Source organism: Leguminivora glycinivorella, chromosome 25, assembly GCF_023078275.1.
Source record: "Leguminivora glycinivorella isolate SPB_JAAS2020 chromosome 25, LegGlyc_1.1, whole genome shotgun sequence".
Classification (NCBI taxonomy): domain Eukaryota; kingdom Metazoa; phylum Arthropoda; class Insecta; order Lepidoptera; family Tortricidae; genus Leguminivora; species Leguminivora glycinivorella.
Genome location: NC_062995.1, coordinates 4,718,436 through 4,745,601, shown reverse-complemented (window position 1 = coordinate 4,745,601; position 27,166 = coordinate 4,718,436). Strand labels below are relative to the sequence as shown.

Below are 27,166 nucleotides of genomic sequence, written 5' to 3'. Positions count from 1 at the left end.
ATATCCATACTGCAATATTTGTTTTTGAAACAAAAAACTAACACATAACCAATGCCTACTTGATACACATAAATAATGTTACCGAAGAAAATTATATAATGGTGGGAGAGGATTTAGGTAATGAATAGTTTTAAATAAGTTTTATCGAAGTTAACAAAGGCATTTATATTTATAGTCAGCCAATAAACATAAAAATATCCATTAAATAAATTTACTTATTGCCATTTGAGTCAACTACTATTCATAATTTGATACATTTATCCCTATGGTTAAGTCGTGACAATTGTATTCTACAATTGTCGCACCTGTCAGCGTGGTGAAACCAATAATTCTACATATGTAATATTTTGTGACAATTGTCGCACCTGTCACCTATATGAAATTGGGGCCAGTTACCCTTATCTGGCATAACATGTTTCGCAGAAACACAAACTTAGTTGGCAGTATTACTACGACGCATACGACACTGTTGGCAGAATATTGTTTTACAGAACATTACTTTGGTCGATTTTGATTTAGCATAATTTTATGAACCATAATAATCGTATAGCATACTATTACAAGAGCAGAATTATGACACGCCATCAAAAAGGAAACACTGTCCCAGAGCCACCGTTAGGTACGACGACGAGCGAAGCGAGGAGTGTTAGGTATCTTGCATCGTTGCATCCCTAACACGTCCGTCTCACTATGAAAAAGCAAATTGCAAGTTTATGCCGCCTAAATATTATGCACAAATATTATCTGCGACAGTACTATTCGACTAGAAGACTATTATGCTCATCAACATTATGACAACATACGATTCGCTATTATAAAAATCTATTTATTTATTTATCGTATGGCAAGTTTACAATCTTACATGCAAATCACAACTTAAATTTAGCATTCCGTAAATAGTCGATAGCGTCGCTCGTTAGGTTTTTGAAGTCCGAGGGTGGCCCTTTGTACTTAATTAAGGGGCATTCGAAAACGATGTGGTGCACAGTTTGTTTAGGGTTTCCGCAGTCGCATTTCTCAGTGTCAGCCCAACCCCATTTTTTCCGCAGATAGGCGCAGTGACCAATTCCGGTTCGTATGCGATTTAGGGAACACCAGACACGACGCGTTTCTTTAAAACCACTTGGAAACTTACGGGGCTCGATGTGGAATAGATCTGACGTTACGCCTTTTGCTGACCACTCCTCCATCCAGGTGGTTTGGACGTTCCAGTCAGTTGGGAATTCGTGCGCAAGCAAGGCTGGAGGGTTGCGAGACTTAAGTCTAGGCGATTTGAATATGTTTAAGTCTGCGTTGATAGGTAGATCGGGCGTTGTACGGATTTTCTCAACTTCTTATAAAAATCTGCGAAATTATTTATGCCAAAGCATATTCTGCGTAACGTGTTTCTGCCAAACGTGACTTATACGAATCAAATATATGCGAAAAAAGTGTCTGCGAGACAATAGTGAACCCTTTTTACATACTTATTTAATATTTTTAGATTAGGTTTACTATGTTTTTTTGTTAATTTTAATCGGATTAGCCAACTCTGTTACAATCTGATCATATGTTTTATTGTTTTTTTTTATTTGTAGCCGAGTGTAAGTACCTAACTTTTGATGTAGTAATAAAACATGAAATGTAACAATAAAAAATATTAATTAAATTATATACATATAAGTAATTTAATTATTCATTTCATTCATATGTTTAATCGAATTTATTTTCATTTTATGACTGATTTCAATTGATTATTCATTTTAGCTGCGGGTAAGTTCCCTTTTCGTAAAAATATTAATATTTCCTTTTAAACTGTATGTGTGTATACCTTTAGGATAAAAAGCGCACTCACATCTTGAAAGTTTTCTTAGTTTTAGTTCTTAGTATAAAAGCAATTTAGGAGATATATAAATTGCGCAACACCGTTACGCACATCCCCGTACCAGGGGGCCGATTTTTGAGTCTCACGCGTTCGAATTCAGAAAATTGTCACTCAAAATGGGCAATTCACCGTTTTCAACCGGCATTTTAGTGTGAGACTCAAAAATCGGCCCCCAGGGTACACTTGTAATTACAATTTTGGGGGTTGGGACCCGTTCTAATAGAAATAGTGACTTATCCCTAACAACTTTACTGTCGATTTCGGGATGAAAGGGAAACTGACCGCTATTGACGAGCTAACTGACGTCGAGTAACTCACAAACTACTAAGAAGATACTACGGAGTAACTGGCTGGGTAATTCCATGTAATAGAGTAATGTAAGTGACCAATTATTTGCATGTTTTTTTATTCATGGTGCTAATTTAAATATCAATATATCTAAGGATTAAAAGTAGGCTTATCTAGAGATAAATTAAGACTTCAATTTGCATCATAAATAAAATAAAACCGGCCAAGAGCGTGTCGGGCCACGCTCAGTGTAGGGTTCCGTAGTTTTCCTTATTTTTCTCAAAAACTACTGAACCTATCAAGTTCAAAACAATTTTCCTAGAAAGTCTTTATAAAGTTCTACTTTTGTGATTTTTTTCATATTTTTTAAACCTATGGTTCAGAAGTTAGAGGGGGGGGGACGCACTTTTTTTTCCTTTAGGAGCGATTATTTCCGAAAATATAAATATTATCAAAAAACGATCTTAGTAAACCCTTATTCATTTTTAAATACCTATCCAACAATATATCACACGTTGGGGTTGGAATGAAAAAAAATATCAGCCCCCACTTTACATGTAGGGGGGGTACCCTAATAAAACATTTTTTTCCATTTTTTATTTTTGCACTTTGTTGGCATGATTGATATACATATTGGTACCAAATTTCAGCTTTCTAGTGCTAACGGTTACTGAGATTATCCGCGGACGGACGGACGGACGGACGGACGGACGGACGGACGGACGGACAGACAGACATGGCGAAACTATAAGGGTTCCTAGTTGACTACGGAACCCTAAAAACATGCAATGAAGTGGTCACTTACATTACACTTACGTGGAATTGCCCGGTTTATAGACTAGATGAACATTGTAGGCTACGTTTTTGCCTTTGGCTAGTCTGTGGCCAAGAGTGGACCTATTTGTAATTTAAAAAAAATCTAGTTTACCTACTTTCATATACGAAGTTGTTTACCAAATAAAGAAAATAAAATAAACGCACGCACTTCCAACTATAGTGTTGAAGCAAAGAGGATCGAGTATTATAGAGAATGACTGTCAAAGTAAAATGTGTAATCACAGTGCATAGACTGCCATGTCTCGACACAAGCTTAAAACTTTTGAACCTCAGTTTTGACAATTTGGCCCATATTCTTAGCTTGACATGTTTTTAAATGTCAAATATTAATATTAGCGCCATCTAGCCGAGCGTACCCCAAAGGTGGATCGCCATCTAGCTCACCGTACCTTTTTCTGTATGGTTTTGGGGTATGTTTTTTTTTCTTAGACTTTACCGGTCTTTACGAAGTTATATAGGTCTTTGGTTAAAGGTATCCGTAGTTTGCTTGACTGTCATTAAAAAGTAATTTATTATATTTAGGGCCGGTTGCATCACGTCTGTCACCGTTAAAGCGTTCGTTAAATATTGTATGGGGAGTTCCATAGACATCTGCTGTGTGACGATGATGTGTCTGTCAAATGTAGTTGATGCAACTGGCCCTTAGTCAAGTTAAATTTTCAGATGTAACGGTCGATGTTCAAAAGAAGAGTGCCGCACCAGACGCAGCGTTCAAGGAGGAAATCACATTTAAGGCTGAGAAGGAATTCGATGTAGAAGAGGTACCTAACTTATTTTTTTTAGCTCTTTAGTGTCCCACTGATGTGCAAAGGCCCTTGATTTCTACAACTCCCTCTGGTGTGCTTTTTCCGGCCAGTCACTCATAAAGGTGTCCAAGTCGTCCCGCCATCTTCACCTAGGCTACAGTATAATAAACAGTACTGTCGTGCAGTATGGCCACTCGCGCTCCCCGCTGAAAGTGCCGCCCACCCGCTCCCGGTTACCTCACCGTTACCGCCTGTCAAAAACGCGAACAGTCGACCCCCACTCACTCATACAAGCATAGTACACGAGCATAGGCTGAGCAACGCGCCTCTTTCATAATATTTGATCGCCAGTGTCCGAGGTGTGGGAGGTGGTTATAGTCCACCTATCCTGATGCATGCGGCAGACATGGCCTGCCCAGTCCCACTTCAGCCTGGCGGTCTTTTCCCCTACGTCAGCTACGCGAGTTTTTGAGCGCAGTGTTTCTGATGCGGTCCATCCTTGTGACACCCAGGATGCTGCGCTCCATGTCTCGCTGGCTAACCTTTAGTTGGGACTTCTGACTCTCGGTGACTGACCAGGTTTGGGCACCGTAGGTTAGGACAGGCAGTATACAAGTGTCAACGAGTTAACACTTTAGTGACATTGGAAGATGATGGTCGTGAGCCGCAATAGTGAAAATAAGACAAAAGCGATTGGGAACTGTGAAGTTGTATCTTCATACATATACCTAGGGTCACTGGTCTCAGATGGCGGAGGCTCCGAAGACGAAATCAAGCGACGCATGGCCATCACTCGGTCCGCAATGGAGAAACTCTTCAAGGTCTGGAGAGACCGTGACATCACAAGGGCAACGAAAACTCGTCTCGTAAGATCTCTCGTTTTCCCAGTGTTTCTCTACGGGGCTGAAACATGGACAGTAAGAGAGAGTGAACGAAAACGCATTGACGCTTTGGAAATGTGGTGCTGGAGAAGAATGCTCCGGATATCGTGGACCCAGCGGCGCACTAATGTGTCTATTCTTCAGGAGCTCAAAGTCAAACAAAGACTGTCAGATGTCGTTCACTCTCGCACCCTTAGCTATTTCGGTCACGTTACACGTAGGGAAGACTCCGCCATAGAGAGACTTGTTGTTCAGGGAAGAGTGGGCGGTACAAGACCCAGACTGCGCCCCTCAATGCGATGGACAGACCAAGTGAGGGCTCTCACCGGGTCACCCTTAAATCTCTGCGCGCGGAACGCTGCAAATAGAGCAATGGCGGGAAACCATTAAAAAGGCAGCATAACGACCCCAATGACCACGACTACTCTGACAAGAGTATACGACTAAGAAGAGACATTGGAAGGACGCCCTTCAAACGAATATCCTACCAAAAATATTTTCATGTAAAATTTTGCCAAGACGAGAAATAAAAATATGATTCGCCTGTCAACAAGCTATCAGATTTCATATAGAAAAAAGCTTCTAAATGTCTAAGCCCAAAGTTTACAATTTACAAACTACTTAAGGTACAGCGGGGCAATTCTCGACTGGGGGACAAATGTTACTGGTCCATTTTTCCATGTTTTACAATGTTTGCAATATTAAATAGAGTGTCTACCGGTTATATATGGTAGGTGTGTTCAGTGGATACATGTAGAACTCAACATCATAGTGTAATAATGGAAAAAATGGATTAGTTACAATTGTCCCCCATTCGAGATTTGCCCCCCCCCCCCTCCTGCCTGTTGTAGGGAAGCTGCTGTCCTTAAAATACAATATTATTTGACTTATACTTTGCACAAAATAATTAACATGTATTTTTTTACAGATTCATGTTAACGGAAACGTCGTAGCCAAGAAAGCGGATGATGGTTTTGACGTATGTTTTAAAACTGCATATGTTTTGTATGAGCATAGAGTATTTGGTTTTTTAAACGATTTGGATTCCGTGTCTATATAATCACTTCCTTAAATATTGTCATACCATTCTCATCATCATTTATCATTTGTTTTGTCTCCACTTTATCTTTTTTCTGTATCTTTTGCTGAGGTGTGCCAGTAAAGAAGGTATTCTAGCTTTCTATCTATCTATTAACATGAAATAATTTAAGTACATTACTAAAATAGTAATTTAATTTTTCTACGTTTAGTTTTTTTTTAATTGTTGAAATGAGAATGAAATGAAGACATGAAAATGAAATTTAAATATTTACTTTTCAAGTAGGCATATTACAATGCGCATATGAACCTCAAATAAAGCTACGCCGGCTCTAATTCTAACCTCAGCCTCGAGAAGATTTCAGTCCCCCCTCAGTTGGAGGAGGAGGAGATATTCACTATGGGACCGGCAAGAAACAAAGCGGGCCACATCTTGTTCTTAGAGTATCTATTTATTGACGATCGGTCTGGCGCAGTCGGTAGTAAGTAACCCTGCCTGCTACGCCGCGGTCCCGGGTTCGAATCCCGGTAAGGGCATTTATTTGTGTAATGAGCACAGATATTTGTTCCTGAGTCATGGATGTTTTCTATGTATATAAGTATTTATTTATTATATATATCGTTGTCTGAGTACCCACAACACAAGCCTTCTTGAGCTTACCGTGGGCCTGAGTCAATCTGTGTAAGAATGTCCTATAATATTTATTTGTTTATTGTATGTTATAAAATTACACCCCGTATAATAATGTTCCATGTTGTCACAGGTGGACAAGGCAGGAAAGAAGATAACTATTAACATTCCCAAGATGTCCGCGGCCTTCGCCGGTCACTACCAGGCCAAGTTCAAGGGCGAGGCTGGCACAATCACCAAGAACATTTTGGAGGTCACACTGTAAGTACTCATCTGTCAACCTTAACAGGATCTTGGGAGGGGATTTCGCAGCTAAGTAATTGATACCATTCATACAATATTACCAAATTTCATACAAATTTTAACTTGATGTCTTAAGCTGGCTGGTAGAATTTACCTATGAATGATGATTTTGAATCATAAATAAATATTGAATAAATTGATAGATTTGATTTAATTTGATGTTTTATACTTAATATTTTGTTCGTGTTGGTGTGGTGAAAAATTTTGTGTTTCACTCGGTGGCAAAGTTTGTTTAACCTTCGTGCCTTGAAACCCTCGCAACGCTCAAGATTCCAATATTGGAATCTTTCGCTTGCTCGGGTATCAATATTGGCATGTGCGCTTAAACAACAACTTTGCCCCTTTTTAAAACAAATAACTATTTCCCCTAGCTCGAAACCACGTGTTTTATCCTTTAATGCCAGTAAAGTAATTTGACCTTGAATTTAGTCAAATTTTCTGTTTTAAAATTGATAAAAGTGGGTGAATCTAGTGATGAAAATGAATTACCACCTGTGGAACTACTGGAAGCAGTAATAAAGGCGTTTTTTGCGTTGTACTTTCCTTCGCTATAGTGAGGGGAAAATTTTTGTGTTAGACACGGGTGCAAATATTGCAACAAAATCAAACCAAATTAAATAAAAATGAACTAAATTTTTCAATAGGTAGTCACTGTTTCTATTACGACACATGTTCAATATGTATTTTTTATTATTATTGCAGAGGTGCCGGTAAGTTCAGTTATCCTTCATTTATCTATAATATAATATAAATATACATAAAATTTGAATAATAAAATCAAATTATTAACTATTTTCTAAAGCATATTAATATTTACGGATATTTTTTTTTTCAGCGAAACGGCGACGTAGTCGTAAAGGATAAAATAATACCTTTCTACCTACATCTAAACAAAACTACATTCTGAAATAAACATAACTTAAAATATAATATTTCTTTTATTTCGTCCATTCTGTATTAAGCACGCCGATTCACAATAAATATTTTGATATAAAATCTAAAAAAAACTCAGTGATCCAAAGTTAATCTTGGCCTCAGAAACGAGAGATCGCCACCTGTCCCGATCCTGCGCAGCCTCTTGCCAGTCACTGACTTGAAGCCGACGCAGATCCGCCACCACACTGTCCTCCCAGCGATACCTGGGTCGACCCGCCGGAGGGCCACCAGCCGGTCGACCCAAGAACGCTCTCTTGACAGCCCGATCGTTTCCCATTCTAAGTAAGACCTGATTTAGACGGCGTGCGAACTCGCATGCGATTTTAGTTACATTGCGGGCTGTTGAGGTTACATACAATTTTGCACAGTAATCAAATACCGCAATGTAATAAAACTCGTATGCGAGTTCTCGTACCGTCTAAATGGGCCCTTAGTGACCGAACCAGCGAAGGCTTTCGTTTCGCCGATGATATTGGGTTCGGCCACTAACATCTTGATATAGTTTTGATAATTTTTGAAACTGTAGGAAATGTGCTGAATTTTGGTTATGTGTTTTTTTTTCTTCCTTGCGATATCCCGGCATTTTAAATGAAATAATTATTTAACATAACGATTTACAGACAATTAGTTCTATGGTCCCACACTAGGCGGAGCCTGTCCCGTGGAATTACTGATTAACAGGCCATGTGGCTTAGGTTTGAAACAACCTAAGCCGCATGGCCTGTTAATCAGTAATTGCTTGTTTAGGTTTGCCACGGCTCATAAGAGACTGGGGTCCACATTGTCAACTAAACCCAGAATATGCCGTAGGCTAAAGCTAGTGCCATCTGCGGGCCTATTTTTGAGTCTCACGTGTTCGAATTCAGAAAATTGTCACTGAAAATAATAAGCAAGTCACCGTTTTCAACCGGTATTTTAGTGACAAAATCCTGTATGCGAGATTCAAAAATCGCCCTCCTGATCTTTCAACTTACAGCGTAAACTGATTTTTTTTCACAATATTTTCCGCTTTCCTTGACCGAAAAGCGACTGACAAATCTCAAAATAACAATTACCGAATTCATTCAAATTACAAGATCATGATTTGATGATGATTATGAGTCATGGATGTTTTCTATATATATAAGTACTTGTACATTATATTATGACAAAGAGGATCGAGTATTATAGAGAGTTACTGTCAAAGTTAAATGTGTACCTAATCATAGTGCATAGACTGCCATCTCTCGACACAAGCTTAAAACTTTTGAACCTCAGTTTTGACAATTTGGCCCATATTGTTAGCTTGATATGTGTTAAAATGTCAAATATTAGTATTAGCGCCATCTAGCCGAGCGTTCCCCAAAGGTGTAACGCCATCTAGGCCACCGTACCTTTTTCTCTAAGGCTTTGAGGTACGTTTTTTTCTTAGACGTAATCCGTCTATACGGAGTTACATATGTCTTTGTATTATGTGTATCGTGTGGGACTCGGCTCAGTCAATCTGTGTAAGAAGTCCTATAATATTTATTTATTTATTTAGCTTTATCTTCTAATCCGCTGAATAAACGTCAATAAGTCATTTCATGGGCGTTTATAAATAAGTAATAGCTCGATATCGCGAGACGAATGCCTACATAGTTCACATTAACACCTAGAAAGGTAAGAACCGACAGCAAAAATACATCATGAATTTGTTTGAGTTAGTGTCATGTAATTAACATGTATCAATTTTACTTTTTGTCCAGCAGAAACAAATAATCGACGACAACAACGTATAGGGTACAATCTGCAATTTTTTTTAGAAAATTGCACCTTACCCACCAACGTACAAGGTGCTATCTGCTACAAGAAAAACCTTGTATACTGAGAAAAAATACAACCAGTTTTCATGTTCGTTCAACAAGTTTTTTGGTTAAAATAGCGCCTACGTGCTCTTTGGTTCAAACAACAAGCTACTTGTCATTTGAATCGGCAATATATTTGAATCAACAAGTCGATTTTATAAAAACAACCTGACACATATTGTTTTAAACATACGTTTGGCTGATTCAAACGGATAAACCGCAACAAGTCGAACTTGTTAAATTCACAATCCAAATTTCTCTCAGTGTACGTTGTTGTCGTCTACATTTGCCATCGAGGCCACTAGGCTTAGAATAAATTTTAATTTGGAAAACTGCCTTAGGTTAGGTTGGGGGTGACTGTTTTCGCCGACCGCTGCTTGAGAAATTAGGGTAAGTTAGAGAGACTTTATTTCAAACGTTTGATATAAGTTACGGCCGGCGGAAATGGTCAGGAAATTATGATTATCAATTTCTTGCAGTATTTTCTACCATATAAAAATCAGCAAGCAGCAGGAAGGTACTTAAGTATGTTTTTAAACCTTGTAGTAAAAAAATGGCCATCGGGCCAAACTAACTAATATGCACACATTAAGTAACTCTACATTATCCTATTTGATAATAGTTATTTGTTATACAAGGGGGCAAAGTTGTATTTTAACGCCGAGTGTGGAATTGAAAAACGAGCAAGTGAAAGGATTCTATAGTTGAACCACGAGCGAAGCGAGTGGTTCGAGAATAGAATCCTGACCTTGCGAGTTTTTTAACACACGAGAAGTAAAATACACTTGCACCCGAGTGTAACACAAAACTTTTCCCCTCACTATAGCGAGGAAACTACATCACAAAAAATGCGTTTATTACTACTTTCAGTAGTTCTACAGGTGGTAAATCATCTTTATTACTAGATTCACCTACTTTTATCAATTTTAAAGCAGTTATTTTGACTTTATTCAAGGTCAAATTACTTTACCCACTAGTGGATAAAATGCGTTTTTACCCGCTGGTATTGAAGCACAAAACACGTGTTTCCGAGCTAGTGAGGGGAAAAATCATTGACAACATTAGGAAGGTCTGGAAGCTCTTTGCTAACATAAAGAAAGAAACAAACATGAAAATATTTAAGTAAATAAGTTTTTTTGTTGACCGTACATATTAATTGGAACATTGCAAACTACTTCTAATTTCCAATACATCATTACGAATACAGCCAATAAGGAATTCGAGGAAATTAATATTAGTTTCATTTTGAAACTCATAGGCAGCCAGGATGTTTATATTATTACTATGTAAGTTATTGAATTTCTGTAAAATTGTTACATTTCTTGCAAGAAGTTTAAAGCCTGACCAGGCAGGCAAGTATGGTCGTTCGATAAATGATAAAACATCTGGCCGTCCCTATCGCACTATTTGTAAGTGCGATAGGGACGGCCCGATGTTTTATCGTTTATCGGGCGACCATGATTGCCCTACAGAAAAATATATGACTACCCGCCATCTTGCGGAATTTCATTAAGTATACTGAACTGTCATCCCATACATCAAAAATTTACTTCACAGTTCTTACTCCTAGTAAAAAAATGGCTAATTGTATCGTAGTACCAATAAAAGTGTCGCTTGATTCGAAAGCATAGAAGAATAAGTTACTTAATAAACTTAAGCTACTTAGAAAGCGAATAATTATTTTGAGTCACAGAACCAACGGAGTACGTAACTAAGTCAAAATACTTATAACAGGACTAAGACTCTTTATACCTTTTCTTTGTAACATGTTTTTCATGTCCGTGACTTATGAACCATGTTTTAAGTTTTTTCATCTTTTCTATAGGCTTGGCTCTTGTCACTAATTCAAGAATTAGCGTTCAAGCCGAATCAACAACTCAGACAACGTTAAATGATACAAATGTTAAAAATACAAATTCACCAGCAACAAGTCAAAATGATGAAACAATAAAGAAGCCCAGTTTACAACTGAATCAAAATAATTCTGAAGTTATACTATCATTCAATAAAAACACAACAGCGTTAATAAAAGAATTGAAGACAACAGTTGAAAATCTAATAGAACATTTAGAAAAAACGAAAACAACACCAAAACCTCATCAATCTATACAAGATAGTATTTATAATTATTTTCCAAAAATTCTTAGAAAAAGAAGAGCTATAGAAAATGTTACCGGCGTTCGGAATGATAGTAATATGATTCATGTTGATGTGAAAATGGACAAAGAAAAGAATGTTGAAAATGTTACTGAAGCGAACATCGAGAAAAATAATGTAACAGATGCTGACGACGATTCATATGATTGGTTGAGTAATTCTGATAATTCTACAGAAGCTAGTAATACTACAGAAGTTAGTGGAAGAAGAAGTTTCAGCTCTGACATGGAAATAGCTAAAGTTGTACGAACAAGACTGCTGTCTTATGTCCATGAACATATAAGCGATACTATGAATAAAATCGATTCACTTAAAAGTGTAAAGAACGCATACGCTACAAACAACATTTTTAATATAGGATACATAATGGCTAATATCGATCTCATAGAGAAGAATTTGAAGAAATTGAGAGAAGGGATAAATGAAAGTAATAAGGACTGGGCAGAGGCTCACATTTTAGATGTGTTTGATAAAGTGAAGTATACTAATAATGTGATGACAAGTTTAATGTCTGCTTTGAAGTCGATATTTAATGCGACGCCGAATAATGGAGTTCTTGAAAATTTACAAGGCGTATATGGTAAATGAATAGAGAAATGAAAATATGGTCACAATCTCATTATGTTATTTTAGAATAAATGTATTAACTCTTATTATGCTGTCTTTTTCTGCTGCTGATTTGATACATTTTTTTTTTATATTGGCGACACCTTACACAAATCACCATAGCCCCAACTAAGCAAAGATTGTACTATGGGTGCTAAGCGACGATATACATACTTCAATAGATAAATACACTTACTTATACACCGTGTTTCACTTAACACTAAAAACCTGAAAACTGTTTGTTCAGAATCGAGAGTAGAATCGATTGAGCTATATCTTGATGGGGGTAATATTTTTATTTAAATTGGTATGATTAGTTATTTTTTACGTTCCTATTCTATTGTATTCGTAATACAACATTGTGTATATCGCATTGCTAGATGTTGTATACCTTAGAATAAATTTTAAAAGTGGAAAATGTCTGCCTTGGGTGAGACTTGAACTCACGGCCTCTGGATTCCATCCTCTCACGGCCTCCAGAGGCCGTGAGTTCAAGTCTCACCCAAGGCAGACATTTTCCACTTTTAAAAAAAATTTATTCTAAGCCTAGTGGCATCGATTGCAGACGTTTCTGCTAATCAGAAGTTAAAAGTTGTATACCTTTTTCCGTATTTAGGGGTATTAATACTGGCTGGTTACTTGGGCGATTATTTTTTCCGCTACGAGTTTGACGTTGTTTGTCAGTTTAATCTTAATGTTTATCATAAGTCATAACAAATTGAACTCGTACCTAATTACAACCTTGAGTCATTCTGAATATTAGGTTTAAATTTGCTTACTGCGATTACCTGTCCAATTTGAAGTTTACTGTGACAAAGCTTTAAAGTGTTTTACAATGACATCTTAGCTGTCTATTGGTAAACCTTATGTCGTTGCAGTGACGTACACAAATAAATAGTTTTATGGTTTATTATGGTAGTTAGCAATTATTTTATTGAGTGTAGAGCTAAAAGTCAAGTAGAGCTGTACAGAAATCTAAAAATTCAATTTAAAAAAAAGTAACCATCAGATTAAAAGATGAATACTCTAGATGAGTTTAAAAAAATAAAAATCTGTTGGGGTGTCTGAGGTTTTGAGTGATACCGGAAACACGTTGTATAAGTTATATTCATAAAAAACATCCATGACTCAGGAACAAATATCTGTGATCATCACACAAATAAATGCCCTTACCGGGATTCGAACCCAGGACCGCGGCTCAGTAGGCAGGGTTTCTACCGATTGAGCCAGACCGGTCGTCAAACGTCATAATTGTATAACTTTGTTAACCCCCGAGGCAAAAACAACGGGGTGTTAAAAGTTTGACCTGTCTGTCTGTGTGTGTGTGTGTCTGTCTGTGGCATCGTAGTTCCCGGACGGATGAACCGATTTAGATTAAGTTTTTTTCTTATTTGAAAGCTAAGTTAGTCGAGAGTGTTCTTAGCCATGTTTCATGAAAGCCGGTCCACTATGTCGCGGTCGGGGTTTATTTCAAAAATTTTAATTTTGTGATTAAGTTATCGTAAGGTTACTTCACTTAGGTGTCATCTAGGTATTCTAGGTATCAACTAATTATAGGTTTTTCACATTTTTGCCGATAGCGTATATAGGAGAGACTTACAGTAGACGGCCATAATAAATGCATATCAGTCTTTGGAAAAAGACAATAATATTAACGATAAGCAAGAAAGAGACAACGCTCTACGAAGACGGAAAACCGATGTCCAGATGTATTGCGAAAAGATTTGCCTTCGAATTGTTACGGAAACGTACGAACGTGTCATGCTCTTTCAGTCCAGTACAAGATGTACTGACACTGACTGAACTAGCATGACAAATACGAACGTTTCCGAAGGAAACCCTTTTCGCATTACATCTGTCCATTCTTTATGGTCGTTTACTGTACAGCTGTCACTCAATAACCTATGACTCCAAGTCTTATTCAATGCATTCACAAGCAGACACAGGTTTACCCATCCACCGAGACCTCGACGCGCTAAAGGCTCTCAGACTGAAGTCTCGACTACCCCTCGCAATTAAATTCCACGAAAGTGGGTCACAAGTAAGCCCCTTAGAGGCATGGATTGGGTAGCCAGAGACCTACGGAGCTGTTCGAGTTCGATACTGGGGTCCCACCAGTGGGATTTAAGGAGCTTCTACAGGTTTGGTGTCGGCTGAACCGGATCAGAACAGGCATCGGAAACTGCGCATCTCTGCAGTGGTGGGGATGGCGCGAGTCTGCGGAGTGCCAGTGTGACCACCCAGATCAGACGGTGCACCATATAGTCTTCGAGTGCCCCATCACCAAGTTTAGCGGAAAAAGGGCTGATCTTAAAACACTATCGACAAATGCCGTTGAATATTTTAAATCTAGTATTTTAAGAATTTAAGTAGAAAACCTGTAAGCCATGCGATATATAAATGCATTCACATTTTTTTTAACCACATAATTAATTTAAAACAAAATCTTTTTTTACCGAAACTGCAACAGTGTGCGTAACCGAAACCGAATGCACAAACGCTCCGATATTATCGCTTTTTGTAGTTATCTATCTCTATCGCTCTTGCGTATTGGCACGACAGAGCCAGACTACATTTATGCGGCGTTACGGTGGTGTTGGCTGCGGGGCCTCTCATTTTCATTTTATGGTCCTTCGAACCGGATGTTCATTTTTAATACCTACCCCATTGCAATCAATATTAGGATGCGACAATTTAAACGATTTTATATGTGTTAAAATAAATAAAACTAATTTATAATTTGTTCGTTTTATTTCTAACTAGAATACATCACACTTATTATTATAACAATCATTATTTTAACAAATATAGAATCCGACCACATACTTATATCATATCAAATAGATAATGAGAACAATAATATTTGTAGAATAGGTTTTAATTACCTGCATTTTTTTCTATTTTTGTGAATTGCTAATTATTAAATAATAAAAAATACTGGCATACCTATAGCCTGTCAACCAAAGTTTGGCAGTAGCAATGTACATCGAACTAAAGTATGGTATCCCTATAAAACGAACAAAAACCAGCAATGTACGCCGAACAGCCACAGATATTTTTTTTTCAAGGGGCTCATTGGGCCTGCAGCATTGGAATGCCTCCCAAATAAAAAAAGCATATGAAATGCGTATACTCATCCTTTACTTCCTTACGAATTAGATAATGTATTAAAAAGGGACGGATATATGGTAGTTATTTCTCTTTTTCGTAGGGTGGAGGTTTCCACAGATAAGATACAAATGACACGTGAATATCCACCGATTTTCAAAACTAGTGTTGCTAGCCCGCGATTTTTCAAATTTGCCGCCTATTTCTAGTGACAAGATTTGGTTGACGGTCTATATATTTTAATCACTGGTATGTACGTCAACCAATTGGAGCCCTAGGTCACTCTACAACCATGTCAAAATGACAAGCAGCAAGAGATTTCTTACAATCTGATTTATAACGTCACTGTGACGTAGTTCTACAGTGACCTAGGGTTCCAATTGGTTGACTGTACTTTTAAAGTAAAACTTATAAAACTATTACAATAAAAGTTTGCGGTCAGAAAATTTTGCTTAAAATTTAAAATAAGCCTCTATACAACAGTCAATGCTTAAAATTACATCTAAATATATTTAGCCTATAAATATATTACATTTTGTAAATGCTTTTGTACATAACAATGTACAACGGTTGTTCTCATTAGTTATATATATTTTTAAGTGTATACAGCGTGTGTATTCCATACGGGCGAATATCTTAATAACGACTAGTATCGAACAAGGAGCCTAACTACATGGTTTTTTTTTTAATAGATGAGATATTTTTTTTCATACATAATAATTCAACACGCAATGTATTAAGTCCACATCAATTAGCGTACCTACCTAAACGTCATTACGACATGACGTTTATGTCATCTCAAATTAAGTTGGACGGCGTACATTGCTGGTTGGCCAGATTAAAAAAAATAATTACTCTTAATTAAGCACTTTTTAACAAAATGATTATGCTATACGATTCGTATGATCAGATACTATAACTGGATACATTATTCGCCCGTATGGAATCCACACGCTGTATATACACTGTTTTCATGTCTGCTACTTTAAAAACATCCCAAGGTCTATATTAATATATCTTACATGTAATTTGAGCATGATTATTTAAATATTAAAGTACCTTCCTTTTAAAATATTGTTAACTAGCTTTTGCATGCGGCTTTGCTCGCGTTAAATTAGAAAATTGCGGTGTGCTTCATACAAGCTTCCACCCCCCATTTTAGGGAAGTGGAGGATTAGAAAGAGACTAAAAATAGCATATGTCACAGTCCATCCCTTCAGCTATCTCCCCTTAAAAAAATCACGTCAATTTGTCGCTCCGTTTTACCGTGAAAGACGGACAAACAAACAGACACACACCCTTTCCCATTTATAATATTAGGTTGGATATGTTTGGGTCTCACGGATGTTTTATAGTTCAAACTTAACTATTTTATCATACATATTTTTTGTAAGTGTTAAGGCTGCTTTCAAAAAAAACATCAAAATAATGTAAAATTGATCGTTTTAGTCGGTGAAATACTACACTTTCCGTTATCTAATAGATTTATTTGATTCAAATTTCAGTTAGAGCATCTTATTATCTTGATTTTTATAAGACTGGATTTTTGAAAACCAAGTCACTAAATTAATTATGAATTTTTCTCTAAAGCACGTTTAGAAAAACTCGCGTATAGAGCTGAATTAGTCGATCTTATTTGTAAAATTTGGACAATTTTGATTACTAAAACAGGTAAATTTATAATTCGTGTACCCTGTACTACAAACTTCTCAGACTACATTTTTATTATAAGGTTTTAAAAAAGAGTAAACGAGGCTAAGACGAAATCAATTTTTTTCAGAAATTACCTAAAATTAAGTGACAATTTCTTTGAAAATCTACATCACATCGAAATAATTTTTGTATTTAATGAATCTGCAACGTTTACTTAAATTGCTGTTATGCCTTAGTGATTATAAATTGCTATTATTTATTTTTGGCAATTTTTTGAAAACGAGCCTTCACTGGTACAATTATTACCACTTTTGGACATTTTCTCATATTTTGTTAGACCAAGTAGAAAAAGTCCTATAATGTGATATATATTTGTAAACTACTCGCAAAGCCCTTTAATTTAATACCACACACGGTATGATCAAGCGCTCGGTTGCGATTTCAATGTTTTTCACACGAAAGCCCTCTTAATATAATTCTTTATGAAATGATGAATTCTTATTTGAGGTTGTTGTATTATGATTTAGCCATCATATTAATTTACCTAGCCACATCTGAAAAGTCAAAAGCTAAGTTATGATGTTTGATATAAACTATTCTTGTACAATTTATGGTACCTGCCTAGAAATATGTAATATTATATATGTAACTATACTCTGTTGGCTTGAGATTTCCTCACTGGCTGCAAAATACTGTCTAACACTACTGTCGCCGCGTTTACGTTACTGCACCTTTTGGACAAAAAAACAGTAAATTAATTTCACAAATAAAACGAAGAAAACAAGTTCACACAAGCGTATATAAGATTTAGATTTAGATTTCTTTATTTCATGATAAAAATTACACTATAAATTTGTTACATGCCAAAGTTATGTTTATCTTCTCATCATGATCGTCGTATAAGAAGATCTATCTGGCGATGATGATTATAACTGATCTGTATGCGTAGCAGAATGCACAAACGCTCACGAAACGCTCACAATAATATCTCTTTTGTAGCTATCTATCTCTATCGCTCTTGCGTATTGGCGCGACAGAGCCAGACTATATTTCTGCAGCGTTTCGGTGGCGTTTTGTGCAAAAATGCCATTCGGCTACGGGTCCTGGAGCAAATCCTAATTGGTAGAAGTTCCACCCTTCATAAAATCGCTTACCATCAAGCAGGTTCATAGGTACGTTGAAACGCCAAACGATAAACTAATTGTTTCTAAATGGATACGACAGATGCAACGAAAAAGGCAGCAGAAGTGAAAAATCAGACCCCTTACCTCGGGAACATATCGTTGCAGCGTAGTTCTGTCCAACCAGTAAGAGCTTCATACACCATCGTGTCCAAAGCCTTGTCAGCTGGTAGCTCGCCTGTCAGCATTCGAAGCGCGATCCTATAAAATAAAAATAGTTCTATGAGTACAAGGCTTTTTAGGGAATTTTTACTGGTAAAGGTGTGGTTTGCTAAAAATCTGTGTTACACCGGACTTAGCATTTAACTAATTTTAAGTTATTGAGCAAGCCAATTAAATCACACCACATGCAATGTAACTAAACCGACTCACCCACTTACTTATTACTTATTTACTTGACTAACCATTAATATAGCTAACGCCCCCTTAAGTTGTACCCCGAAAATTTAACCTCATAATCGTCTAGTGATCGTGTAGAACCCCTCGATGTGAACCGCGATACCCCAGATTTTTTAATCGAGACATAACACGGACTTCAGACATACCACAGACATATTACGGACATATTACAGACATCGGACATAATGCAGACATAAAACGGACTTCGGACATAACACGGACTGCTTTGTTTACTATTTATTAAGCCATACACTAACCCTGTTTTTAGTGTCTGAAGATGCCAAATCCTGATCTAAAAAGGGTATGAGCTGACCACATCCAAAGGGGCTCTTTGAAGCCAGCCCGTCGGATGTTTTTGAAAGCTGCTAAGGGTTTTCGCAAGAAGCACAGAATATATAATAGTACAAGTACAGAAGGCTCACTCCTTTGATGTTCACAAAACGCCGCCGTTCTAAATCCCTACCTACATTAAGAAACGGACCGCACGCGAGCAGCCGACATTGAATTCTATTGCGCTGTGCGAAGGCCGTCACCACTGAACGGGCCGCGAACTCGCGGCCGCCGGCATGTACTTGTAGCGCCGCGTTAGAATCGCGGAGTGAACCGCCCCTAGCAGAAGTAGAAGTGGTGAAACAGGGTATGAGGACTTACCCGTTTATCCTAGCCATGGTGGCAAGAGGTGCATTCAGCTTGGCCGTGGCTGCCAAGTTTCTGCAGTACAACAGCCACACGCAATCCAGCTCCGTGTAAGTGCCGTGAGCGTTCGTTTGCGTTGCCTGGCAACAAAACAAATGCTAAGACATAATTTTCGACAAAACAAGACAAACAGCGTACTTAGCAAAATCTAGACCCGAACCTAGGATCAATCAATAATCCATACTTAATATTATAAATGGGAAAGTGTGTGTGTCTGTTGGTTTGTCCGTCTTTCACGGCAAAACGGGGCGACGAATTGACGTGATTCTTAAGTGGAGATGGTTGAAGGGATGGAGAGTGACATAGGCTACTTTTTGTCTCTTTCTAACACGAGCGAAACCGCTAGATGAAGCTAGTTCTGAATAAAAAAGGGCTTCTCTAAATTTATTATTATTATTAATCCCTGCCGCTTCTTTCCGCCATCGCCCTACGCGACAACATTTCTGTCTCCATCATTTAGATGGCTGGTAGTCGTGTCATTCTTGAGAATTCGATTCTTGATGTCATTCCCTTGGCGTATTTTTTATACAAATTTCTTTATAGTTGTAATAAAATATGAAATTATATTTAATAATAAGCATATTTATCGAATAGGCATCACTTTCCATTAATTCAGTTCAAAAAGCTTAGGAAAATTATCATTACCCTGCTTAAAATCCCAGGGAATGAGAACCAAGGGAATGAGAAAAAAAGTATGTTTATTCTCAATTTTGCAGAAACTGTAATTAATATGAAAATAGCTAAATAATCAATACATGCAGTCATCCATATACTATTATTATCACTAAAAACGCTACGCTTATTGTAAGTAAATAATACATTTTATATAAAAAAATACAGAGTAATGATAATCACAGTGAACCACAGCCAGGGAAATGATATATTTACCTTCATAGCTCAGAACTCTTACGACTTGTCATGTCCCCTCCCCGTGGTGTCGGGAGCGTTACGGACGCTTATTAGGCACGGTGGGCTCAAAGTCTTGAAAAGTGTTTAAGTAGGGGTATGCACGTTGTTTAGTGAGGCACCAAGGGAATGATAGCTAAGCTCCGGACAAACCTTTCATTATAGATGCTCAAGAAAATACAGTAAACACAGGAACCACTTTTTTATTGAAATCATAAACTAATGCTGTAACGATTTTAACTTAAAACTATAGTTGATTTCAATCCCTTACTTATTCTTTTTGTAGTAGTTTACTCAAAAAAGACGAATGGACGCACCAGGGTAATGATGTTTCAGGTGTTTGATTTTTTTTTAAGTTAATTCTACTAACCTTAAATAAAAATGCATTCATGCCCCAGTTAGATTACGTGGTACTATAATGATAAAAAAATAGTTTGATGATTTATTTCAATGTTTTGGGTACTTTTTTCCCCAGGACGGGGAAAATTGACACTTTCAAGAATCACCCAGTCCTCACCTGTGCGTTTCTCCAGAAACTTCCTGCCCCGCACCGCTAAACTGTAGAATAAATTATCGCCTGCGGTATTTCCGGACCGATACGACTTTCGAACCTTCAAAAAATAGCGTACATCCATAAGGCCGGCAACCCACCTCCAATACTTCTGGTGTTTCGGGTGGGCAGCAGCGACCGCTACCAATAATAATCGTTTAAGTTTAAATCAGTTTTTTTTTAGTCAGTATTGTACCTGCTGACTGCTCAGATGATTGAGCGCATGCGTGTTGCCGTCGATATCTCTGGAGATCTGTTGCTGGATGTTGCTGTTCAGGGTCTCGCGGTTCGATATCTGGTTGAGGACGATTCTGTCAAAAATAAAGTAAATGTCATCATCAATGTCATCATCCTCATTGCGTCACCCGGCATTTGCCACGGCTCATGGGAGCCTGGGGTTGGCTTTGACTACTAATACCAAGATTTGGCGTAGGCTCTAGTTTTACGAAAGCGACTGCCATCTGACCTTCCAACCCGAGGGGTAAGTAGTCCTTATTGGGAACTGTAAGTTAGTTCATAGAGGAATAAGCAATAGAGTTGTAACTCCATAAGTCCATATATCAGTAAATTTGACTTATTTGTAGTGACATCTAGCGTCAAACACGCGTCATTTACGCATCAAATAGCGTAAATTATCAGTACCATTACTCGACACTAGGTGTCAACAGTGTCGCGTCTGCCAAAAAAATAATATTAAAACAACTTATATTACAAGCAGAAGGAATTGAAAACAGAACGCTATTGTAATTTAGCTAAAAATTGTTGAGCATTAGACTGTTTGTTCGTCGCGACATCTATTGACAAGTAGTGTTTGACTGTTAAACGCTAGATGTCACTACAAAAAACTCGAAGTTACTGATGTATGGAGTTACAACTCTTTCCTTACTTATTCCTATATGGTTAAGTTCCAGTAAGTTCGATGCTCATGACTTACTTGGTATTCTTATAAGCTCGTCCAAGATGAATGGCGGCACGGGCGGTACTCATGCCCACTTCCAGAACGTTCTCCAGTAAATTCTTGCCAATGTCAAAGTCATCCACGTTCTCTTGCCGAAGGTTCTGGCGTTTACTGTAAAATAAGAATTCGTCGGTTAAGGAACGAAAACGCTTTGCGTGATTTGCGCCTTATCTAAGACCACGGGAACAATGCCGTCCTTGAAACATCGGAGGTTAGTGTTAGAAACACTTAATCACACATGGGAGTTGTATCCATCACAGAACTAGATTTAGATAAGGTACAGCGGGGCAAATCTCGACTGGGGGGCCATTGTAACTAATCATTTTTTTCCATTATTACACTATGATGTTGAGAGTTCTACATATATCCACTGAACAAGCCTACCATGTATAACCGGTGGACACTCTATTTAATAATGCAAATATTGTAAAATATGGAAAAAATTGACCAGTATATTTGCCCCCCAGTCGAGATTTGCCCCGCTGTACCTTAGAAGAAACAAGTTCATCTATTTGTATGGCGGCCGAGCGTGTCCGATTTTCTACTGAAGTTGTTACTTGCCTGTGATTTTAAATATGTCTCAGGCTCTTGAGTGTTCATAATTTTTGTGTTATTACAATCAAATATCACGTGACGAGGCATTTTTAATGTTTTTGTTGACTTCAACTTATAAAAATTGACGCCCGAAAGCTGTGATTAAAGACGGATAACGCAGTGGATTTTACTGAGTTCATTTGACACGCTAAGTACTTAGATACGTTTCCTTGATCTATGGTATAGTTATATGACATCAGTGTTCTCAATGTTAAAATGTATACACCATGGATTCTTAACTTACGAAAATGCAGCTGTGTTATAGATCTCATTCTGTTTAGATTCCACCTTGCTGGGGTCCAGGAATAATGCGTTGAACGCGAACACATCTGGGTCCTTCAGCATCTTGTTTCTCACTCCTTCCTGTAATAACAATCGTGAAATAAAATACTTATTTCAGATCTTTTTATCAGAATTTATAGAAAACAGGACGTATGATTTTGTGTCTCACTAATACGGAATATCGATAGAGAGAGTCATTCGCTACGAAACGTGAGTGATTGGTCATCATGTCGTCATTTAGTTATCTACGGGGCCCTATATGGCCTACAGGTAAGCAAGAAAAAAATTGATGCATGTGGAGATTTTAACATTAGAACCGATATAATTTACAGTGCTATAACTTTTTCACGTCTGCCACAAATAATACAGTTATAACTATAAATAACTAAGCGTATTGCGCTTACCTGATTCTCCCACGCCATCAACTGAATATTATGGAGGAGCATCACATCCAGAGTCAAAATCCCAAACGACAGCAAATCTGTACTGTTACTCAAAATGATCTTCCTACTATGATTCGTACTAGTATAATTATCACCAAAGTATATGTCTTTAAGCTTATTCATCACTATGCTTACATTACCTTCTATCAAACTCTCATTTAAAGCTTTCAAAAGTTGTCCAAAATCATTACCAGACTTAATTTTCTTTGAATGATTACCAGCAACTTCGAAATCAGGATCTGATACTATCCAATCGTGTAGCTCTTGAACTTTTTCTATTAAATAACTTGTCATAGTATTGCTTTGCATGTAATCATCGTATAGATTCTCATCATTGTAATATTCTTCATAGAAATCATTATCGTTTTTCTTTAGAACTGCTACGTAGCCATCTGGCAGTTTTATATCTTGTTTGTTAATGAAGACATCAGGTAGAGTAGGTTTAAAATCAGGTATATCCTTCTTTTCTGTGACTGCAACTTCAGTTGCTTCTGGCATTTTTGCGTGATCCTTCTTTTCAATTTTTCTTTCAGCGTGATGAATAATATCATGCACTGGGTGCATTTGAGGTTTTGTTAGGAGACTATGGTTTTTCTTCTTATCTCTATTCGCAACGATGTTCTTGAATATAGATAGTTTCTCTAGGATCGGGAATTGGATTTCGTTTTCTTGTTCTTCTGAACTGTCGTTATCAATGTTGGAAATGTCTGAAATATCTGAAATATCTGATTCGGTAGATGTTGGTAGCTTTCTTGGCTGCAGTATTGGTTGAGAATATATTGACTCCTGTGAAAATAGAAAAGATTGATGTCAGAATATTCTGCGCAAATTATTAGAAGTTCTAATAGTAGATTTTTTTCTGTTAATGCTTTTTATTTTAACATTAAAGTGGCTATGCAAGAAACTAAAAAAAAACAAAGCAATAGCATAAGTAGTTCTCGAGATAATTAGTAATGTGACCGAAAAGGGTTGCACCATAAGGGTTCCTTTTGTATTATTTTGGAACGGAAGCCTAAAAATGTGTCTTAGAATAGAAACGTGTCTACATTGATGGATCACTCATAGCAGGTAAAACAAACCCTTTTAGAACGGATGATACTTTCAAATTAAATGCTAGGTATAGAAATCGGTTCCCATGGGCCGGTGTGCTTGTTAGTCAAATAGTCACACATGGTTTAAAACTATGGGAAAAGCCTTGCACAGCCTTGAGAACTATGATTGCAAGTAAATATCGGAAGACTGTGCTTTCTAATAATAGCCGTTTCCTGAGAATGCACCGGTGCATATGCGTCGCCAAATGACGGACTATTACGGTATCATGCGTACCATTATGCGTGGGTACCAATTTGTGGGTACCACTTTGTACGTACCATTATTGATGCTTTGTTTAACAACGCTGCGCTTGGGTGGGCGATCTTTAGGAAATCAAAATAAACTTGAGCCTTAGACACACCATGGCGAAGGTACGTAAGGGTAAAATTTGTGTAGATTAATATCTCGACCACAAAGAAGTACTTACCTAAATAAAATACATATTATAAAGAAAAATATTTTCTCCATAAATAAATGGACTTCGTTCCACGAAGCACTCTCTTTCAGTTATCTTCATCCAAGAGCGTAGTTACAAGTATGCAATATCACCAGAGTGTAAACAAAAATGGCTCTTGGTTTTTCAAGCGAACAAAGCCTACGTTTGTTAAAGCAAGTGAAGTGAACATTTTCAATATTGAACGGCCAGGGTAGTGATTGATTCGGAATGTGGAAGTTTGAGCATGGCTAATAGGGTTTCTAGACTCGACGGCTTAGCAAAATTATAGAATATAGTAAGTAAGTATGCACTAGTGTAGTGTACTACTTTTAGACCTCTTCAGTATGTTCAGCGTTTTTCGTTACTTTACATTACAGCACACTGGAACCCTTATTATTTTTGTTGCTGTTATATTCTCCTGACCGATTTCGGCCACAGAGACTGTAAGTTCTGGTGCTAGCAGTTTTTAATTTGGGTTATTATTATTATTTTCACCACACCAACTGATAAAGGCGTTCTTTGCTATTCGAAAACTGATAGCAAAATTGCATTTTATCCGCATGAGTGCAAAGTAATTTCATACAAATTTTAACTTGATGTCTAAAGCGGGGTGTTGGAATTCACGTATAAATGATGATTTTGAATCATAAATGTTAAATAAATTGAAGTACTTTATTTATTTTAATGTTTCACAGTTCATATTTTCATAGTGTTGGTGTGGTGAAAAATGTTGTGTTTCACTCGGTGGTAAAGTTTGTTTAACCTTCGTGCCTTGATACCCTCGCAACGCTCAAGATTCCACTTTTTGAACCACTCGCTACGCTCGCGGTTCAATATTGGAATCTTTCGGTTGCTCGGGTATCAATATTGGCACGTGCGGTTAAACACCAACTTTGCCCCCTTGTAAAACAATAGTTATTTGTTATACAAGGGCGCAAAGTTGTATTTTAACGCCGAGTGTGGAATTGAAAAACGAGCAAGTGAAAGGATTCTATAGTTGAACCACGAGCGAAGCGAGTGGTTCGAGAATAGAATCCTGAACTTGCGAGTTTTTTAACACACGAGAAGTAAAATACATTTGCACCCGAGTGTAACACAAAACTTTTCCCCTCACTATAGCGAGGAAACTACAACGCAAAAAATGCGTTTATCATTGCTTCCAGTAGTTCCACAGGTGGTAAATCATCTTTATTACTAGATTCACCTACTTTTATCAATTTTAAAGCAGTTAATTTGACTTTATTCAAGGTCAAATTACTTTACCCACTAGTGGATAAAATGCGTTTTTACCCGCTGGTAAAAACGCATAAGGATAAAACACGTGTTTCCGAGCTAGTGAGGGGAAAATAACTATTTCCGCTCTCTGGTGTGCCCTAAGATGGCTCGATAATCTTTCTGCTGAATACTCGCGCGCATTTAGGACACGTGAGCACACCACCAACATAGTTGGAATGGAGGTTGGCGGCCGAGCCTTAACTTCATCTCGCTTTGTGTCGAGCTCAGTGTGACGTACGGTCTCAAAATCACTGACTCGCTCATGTATGAGACGCCGCCATTCTGACCGCTGCGCTGCCTTGCACTCCCAGGGTTCAATTCCGCATCTCTTCATATGTCTTTCATATGTTTCATGTGTTATGTTTGTTTATGTGTGTTGTTGTGTGAGTATTAATATGTTTTTTTTTTGTAGTTGCTGTTATTTTTGGGGTGTATGTAAAAGAACAATCTTTTATTGTTTTGTTGTATCGTACCGGAGCCTCATAGACTTGGTGGCTGTAGCCCCATCTTGTGACGACCACGGTGGCGAGCACTAGCACAGCACAGACAGCAAAACAGGAGGCGCTCGCGATGATCCACACCTTCAACGGAACCTGAAGAATAAAGAAAGTCAGTAAGTTCATCTATTATGCACGTAGAGGAATAAGTAAGGGAAGAGTTGTATGTAAATGCAAATTATTTGTAGTGACATCTAACGTCATCCACGCGTCAACTAGCGTAAATTATCAGTACTGCTACTTGTCAATAGATGTCGCGACGAACAAAATGTTTAATGCTGAACAATTTTTAGCTAATATTATAATAGTATTAATCAGTACTCTGTTTTCAATTCCTTTTGCTTGTAATATTAGTTGTAAACTGTTTTAATATTACATTTTTGGCAGACGCAACACTGTTGGCATCTAGTGTCGGGTAGTGGTACTGATAGTTTACGCTATTTGTCGCCAGTTACCACTACAAATAACTTGCATTCTACCTTGCTTAAGATCGGCTGTATTCGGTAAATAAACTCACAGCGGTCTCCGCAGGTAATCTACAAGCCACTGGCGTTGGTGGTAAAGGCCATCTAGCTCGCTCGGCGCTCGGCATCGCTCGTCGGTGCTCGGACAAGATCGGCTATATTCGGTAAATACGAGTAAAACTCACCGAGGTCTTTGCAGGCAGTCTACAAGCCACTGGCGTTGGTGGTAAAGGCCGTCTAGTTCGCTCGGCGCTCTGCATAGCTCGTCGGTACTCGTTCGGGCAAGATCGGCTATATTCGTTAAAAAAAACTTACAGAGGTCTTCGCAGGTAGTCTACAAGCGACTGGCCTTGGTGGTAAAGGCCGTCTAGTTCGCTCGGCGCTCTGCATAGCTCGTCGGTACTCGTTCGGGCAAGATCGGCTATATTCGTTAAACAAAACTTACAGAGGGCTTCGCAGGTAGTCTACAAGCGACTGGCCTTGGTGGTAAAGGCCGTCTATCTTGCTCGGCGCTCGGCA

At 37.8% G+C, this 27,166-nt stretch overlaps 3 protein-coding genes across 3 annotated transcripts in view; 2 read left to right on the top strand and 1 right to left on the bottom strand.

Moving 5' to 3' along the window:
- The window catches only part of LOC125239508, a 35,817-nt gene extending 28,299 nt beyond the window's left edge, over positions 1–7,518 (top strand). Inside the window, exons 29-35 of the mRNA XM_048147121.1 lie at positions 1,578–1,583; positions 1,747–1,752; positions 3,653–3,750; positions 5,545–5,595; positions 6,419–6,546; positions 7,291–7,298; positions 7,424–7,518. Of these exons, the coding sequence (XP_048003078.1) occupies positions 1,578–1,583; positions 1,747–1,752; positions 3,653–3,750; positions 5,545–5,595; positions 6,419–6,546; positions 7,291–7,298; positions 7,424–7,452 (326 nt within the window). The 3' untranslated portion in view covers positions 7,453–7,518. The remainder of the gene's footprint in view (positions 1–1,577; positions 1,584–1,746; positions 1,753–3,652; positions 3,751–5,544; positions 5,596–6,418; positions 6,547–7,290; positions 7,299–7,423) is intronic.
- Positions 7,519–10,597: 3,079 nt separating this feature from the next.
- On the top strand, positions 10,598–12,157 carry LOC125239470. Its single transcript, XM_048147081.1, has 2 exons — positions 10,598–10,636; positions 11,176–12,157. The coding sequence occupies exons 1-2, from the start codon at positions 10,618–10,620 to the stop codon at positions 12,093–12,095; spliced, it is 939 nt and encodes a 312-aa protein (XP_048003038.1). The 5' UTR covers positions 10,598–10,617; the 3' UTR covers positions 12,096–12,157.
- Positions 12,158–17,347: 5,190 nt separating this feature from the next.
- Positions 17,348–27,166, bottom strand: part of LOC125239218 — a 44,066-nt gene continuing 34,247 nt past the window's right edge. Inside the window, exons 3-10 of the mRNA XM_048146741.1 lie at positions 26,160–26,279; positions 22,845–23,669; positions 22,403–22,521; positions 21,541–21,675; positions 20,803–20,917; positions 19,106–19,230; positions 18,143–18,256; positions 17,348–17,605 (exon numbers count right to left, since the gene is read on the bottom strand). Coding sequence (XP_048002698.1) covers positions 17,524–17,605; positions 18,143–18,256; positions 19,106–19,230; positions 20,803–20,917; positions 21,541–21,675; positions 22,403–22,521; positions 22,845–23,669; positions 26,160–26,279 — 1,635 coding nt within the window. The 3' untranslated portion in view covers positions 17,348–17,523. The remainder of the gene's footprint in view (positions 17,606–18,142; positions 18,257–19,105; positions 19,231–20,802; positions 20,918–21,540; positions 21,676–22,402; positions 22,522–22,844; positions 23,670–26,159; positions 26,280–27,166) is intronic.